This window comes from Pinus tabuliformis, chromosome 5_2 (assembly GCF_031772625.1).
Source record: "Pinus tabuliformis cultivar Carrire ecotype Pingquan chromosome 5_2, CPIR1, whole genome shotgun sequence".
NCBI classification, from domain to species: Eukaryota; Viridiplantae; Streptophyta; class Pinopsida; order Pinales; family Pinaceae; genus Pinus; species Pinus tabuliformis.
Genome location: NC_142306.1, coordinates 490,015,597 through 490,020,374, shown reverse-complemented (window position 1 = coordinate 490,020,374; position 4,778 = coordinate 490,015,597). Strand labels below are relative to the sequence as shown.

General features: G+C 34.1%; 1 protein-coding gene across 1 annotated transcript; it reads left to right on the top strand.

Annotated features, from left to right (window-relative positions):
* The first annotated feature begins 238 nt into the window (after positions 1 to 238).
* Positions 239 to 3,684, top strand: LOC149159839 (putative polygalacturonase At1g80170). The gene is made up of 8 exons (XM_089434438.1): positions 239 to 496; positions 889 to 1,020; positions 1,123 to 1,314; positions 1,871 to 2,078; positions 2,301 to 2,382; positions 2,471 to 2,579; positions 2,744 to 2,860; positions 3,457 to 3,684. The coding sequence occupies exons 1-8, from the start codon at positions 239 to 241 to the stop codon at positions 3,682 to 3,684; spliced, it is 1,326 nt and encodes a 441-aa protein (XP_089290564.1).
* The last annotated feature ends 1,094 nt before the right edge of the window (positions 3,685 to 4,778 follow it).

Below are 4,778 nucleotides of genomic sequence, written 5' to 3'. Positions count from 1 at the left end.
GTCCTCTGGAATTTGAATATGTTACAGCAGCACAAGTTGAGTCAATTTTTATGGCCAAAGTGCGTTTTGAAAAAATAAAATGGACCAACCCGAGTCTATCAAGGTTTAGGTAGAAAGAAGAAAAAGCAAACCAAAAAGAAGTTTCTGGCACTATAAAATCCCCGCTCTTCTACCTTCCATGAAACAAGTTTCGAGCACCTATCGGCTACAACGAGGGTTCGACCTCCGAACTATCGCGATGGATTTCAAATTGGTGGTAATTCCTGGCAAACAATGTTTGTTTTCTGTGCGTGAAAAGATTACGAGTCGTTTTGAACAAATAAATTATGTGCAGATTACATTCGCTTCAGTTGTTGCTATTATGGCTCTGTTAATGGTGGATTCAAGTTGGGCTACTCATAGAAACGTGCTGAGCAAAAGTGATTCCAGCGCTTCACCGATATTCAATGTCATGGACAACGGTGCACACGCCGGCGGTTTAAAAGATGATCGGACGGTGAATAATTTTTAATCAATTATATAGATTCAATATTCATTTCATACTTTTGTCGTAAAGTTTGATGCACTTCTCATATATTCATCTTTAATCCTGGGAGCCAGTGCGCGAGCACCTTTTTAAACTAATAACTTCCCTTTGACAGAACTGTTAGATTTTAAGAAAATTCCCTCCCACGGTCTTTACCTGTGTTTTATTTTCACGCTTAAAATCTGTTTAGTATTCATGCACTAGGAATAAATACTTTTTTTGCTCTCTGGTAACTGCCAAAGATATGTGCCTATTCCTTTTAGAGAACTAGTTAAATCTTTTCTTTCGCGAACAAGAGAATTTGATTAGATTATTATTGTTGTTATAATACCTACGTATTGTTTCTCATTTGTGATTTATAGGCATTCGAAAATGCATGGAAAGCAGCATGCAAGGCATCTTCCAACGCAGTGTTGCAAGTACCATTGGGGAAGAGATGTCTAATTACGCCAGTGACGTTTCTTGGCCCTTGCAAGTCTCATATTTCAGTAAAGGTGAGAAAATTGGATATTGGATTGTATGCTTTTTAAAATGATAGATGTCCAGTATGATGAAAATTCCATGTTAAATTATTTGCTAAAATTATAAATTTGCAGATTAATGGAAGAATAATTGCACCCAAACAATCTGCATGGAATAGCAGTGAACTTAAACAGTGGATTCGATTTGATAATATATCTGGGTTGACCATAGAAGGTGGCGGTGTCATTGATGGCCAAGGCCAGGATTGGTGGTCTAAATCCTGCAAGGTGCACAACCAACAAGTAAGGGTTCCCTTTAACTGTTCTGTTTCACCTCACCGTTGTGTACATGTGGCCACTAAAAAATGGATGGTCCTGTTAAACCACACAAAAGGTTTCATTCATTTGCCCAATACACGATAGACACGTGGCACTGACAATCTCCTTCCATACGCGGTTCTTATCCTCCAGGTCAGCCCCCATTGAAAATCTTGTCGCAATCCTCTCTAATATTCCATCTCTTCCGCGTTCGACTCCACCTCTAGCCTTTTCACAAGCATCATCCACAATCTTTCCCCTACCCAACATTTACCATTGAACAACAAATTAGTAGTATAAACCGGCTCCTTCAATTTATATTAATCACGTCAAATTTCTTGTGTGCAGGGTTGCTTGGATGCGGCTCCACCGGTTTGTTTCCAGCCGGCAATCTTAACTTGATTACCTTGTTTATTTGCTTGAAAAAAGACGCAGTGATCACCTTGTTATAAATGGTTTTTTAATCTTTCTGTAAATTTTAATTCGAAGCTGTGCTCATCCGGTTGTAAATTTTAATTCGAGGCTGTGCTCATCCGGTTGTTTGGATTTTGGGTTGGTCTTACAGGCAATGACTATTAGTGGATGTTCAAATGTTTTGATAAAAAGTTTGCAATTTGTCAATAGCCAACGAATGCATCTCGTAGTGGTCGACTCTTCTGATATCCAATTAAGCGGGCTTCACATACAAGCTCCTGCAGAAAGCCCAAACACTGATGGTATTCATTTACAAAGAGTTAAGAATGCCCAAATAAACAACTGTACCATCCAGACAGGTTAGAAGTTAGTAATTTCACTGGTTTGCGTTAATTTGTTTATTCATAGCAGAGATCCATTTTCTTAATGATAAATCAGTCAATATCCATCTAGCTTATATCTATCTCACCGCAGCTGCTATAAGTGCAAATCTTAATTTAACTTGGTTAAAGTTCAGATTGGCAAACACATAATAAACATAAAAGGTTCTGTTAACTATGATTATAAATACTGTATACCAGGGGATGATTGCATTTCCATTTCGTCGGGATCATCTACTATTAATATCACAAACATAAAGTGTGGCCCAGGCCATGGCATCAGGTTAGATAACTATTTTGAATCTTATCCTGCAGAAACTGACTACAATCAGTAAAGATGAAATCTGAATTGTACTTCTTCTTTTGTGCAGCATTGGAAGTCTGGGAAAGAAAGGAGAAAAAGCCAAAATTGATGACATTCTAGTCCAAAACATCACTTTTGACGGAACATCCAACGGAGCCAGAATCAAGACTTGGCAGGTTGGTTTAACAGGTGTATGGCTCCTTTAATTATTTCTATTCATCTTAAAACTAACTCATGAAATGTGCATGATGATGCGGCAATGAACTGCAGTTTGTAATTGATATTAATCTGAATTATCTAGGATGGGTATAACAGAATTCATGCTTTTGTAAATATACAGGGCGGTTCTGGCTATGCACGAAATATCAGATTTGAGCACATAGTTGTTCATGAGGTTAAGAATCCGATTATCATTGATCAGTACTATTGCGATTCCGCTTTACCTTGTAAAAATCAGGTGATCAACTAACCATTCTGGGCATTTCCATATTTTCCCAGTCTTAATATGAGTTTAGTTCTTGAAATATCATTTTGAAGTCCGTGGATGTGTGCTTGCGATCGATGTTGCCATCAACATTAATTCCAAAATATAGGATAAATTTCTCATTTATTTTATCTTCTAAATACTATCAATCGGGTTAGTAATTGGTAACTACATAGAATTTCATCTTTAGTTAAAGAATTCGTAATTACGGAATTTGGTAATTCCGGAAATCTTACCCAACTCAGAGAGACCCCATAACCCTAAACGTCGCTAATTCCAACCATCAAAGTTAATACAAATTCTCTTAAAAAAAAAACTATTGTGTTTCATTTTATTGTAATATAAAAATAATTGTTTATATATATATATATATATATATATATATATATATTTATTTATTTATTGATCGATAATATATAATATAAACTTCACCTACGGACATCTGATCTCCACTAAATGCATAGAGGTAAAAACTATGTTATATTGCAATAATATTTAGACAAATTGGTTTGGAAGTTTGGTATTATTGTTTGGTATCAATAATACTGTGCGTCATGTTGTTTGTGCAGCCATCCGCAGTACAAATACAAGATATCACGTATAGAAACATACAGGGAACGTCATCGACGAATGTGGCTGTGAACTTTTCGTGCAGCAACACAGTTGCGTGCACAGGAATTACTTTGACAAATGCTGAGATAAATTCAGCGACTGGAAATAAAGTAAAGTCGGTGTGTGCCAATGCTCGGGGAAAGGCTCTGGGGACGATTTTGCCGCCTAGCTGTCTGAAAAACTAGTGCGGTCCCTTGGACTCCTCCAAAAGCATCACAATAAATCATAGCCAAACTTAACAAGATTCAGTTACACTGGTTTTTTTCATGGGAACTTCATAATACTGTGAAATTTGGTTTTTGTTCCATGGGAACTTCATAATACTGTGAAATTTGGTTTTTGTTCCATGGGAACTTCATAATACTGTGAAATTTGTCTTCCTCAACTTACTTTGTACCTACAAGATACTTCAAAAATATCACAATAAATCTTAGCCAAACTTAATAAGATTTAGTTATACGGGTTTTTTGTTCTATGGAAACTTCATAATACTATGAAATTTGGTCTTTTGTCGACTTACTTTGTATTCACAAGATACTCATATTTCATACCATTTAATTTATACATTTTTATAAATTTGTATTTAAACATATTGAAAGCATCCACACATATAAATTATTATTATATTTTACTTGACAAAATCCTCTTATTTCAATTATGAAATGAAAAACCATATATTTCAGAAAAGTTATAAATATAAATTAACTGTGAAATTTTTAAAAAGAAAACTATTTTATTATTTTTCAAACTATGTGTTTAATCTGGTTTAAATTGGTATTTGAAACTTAGTACTAATACTTATCTCACCAAGTAAATACTTATTAGTGTAGAATTAGTTAGTAGAGTAAGTAATTGTATATGTTACAATTATTTATCTTACCAAGTAAATACTTATTGGTGTAGAGTATTAGTATTTAAAATTTTTGTTGGTACTTATCTCACCAAAAGTAAACACATATTAGTGTAGACAGAAAGTGGTTGTGTATGTTATAATTATAATTTTATATCTATTCGTCATACACCAAATTAATTAATTTAATAATTTTTATTTTTCTTCCCTGAATTTTCAAGGTGCTTTCTCTTCAAAATTAATACTCTGAAAAACATAAAGACTAAATTCACAAATTAATTAATCTAATAATTTTTATTTTTCTTACCTGAATTTTCAATGTGTTTTCTTTTCAAAATTAACACTTTGAAAGACATGAAGATTAAATTCACACTTCTTATGCAAATTTTCTGAAATGTGGTTTTTATACTCATAATTACAACTCACACA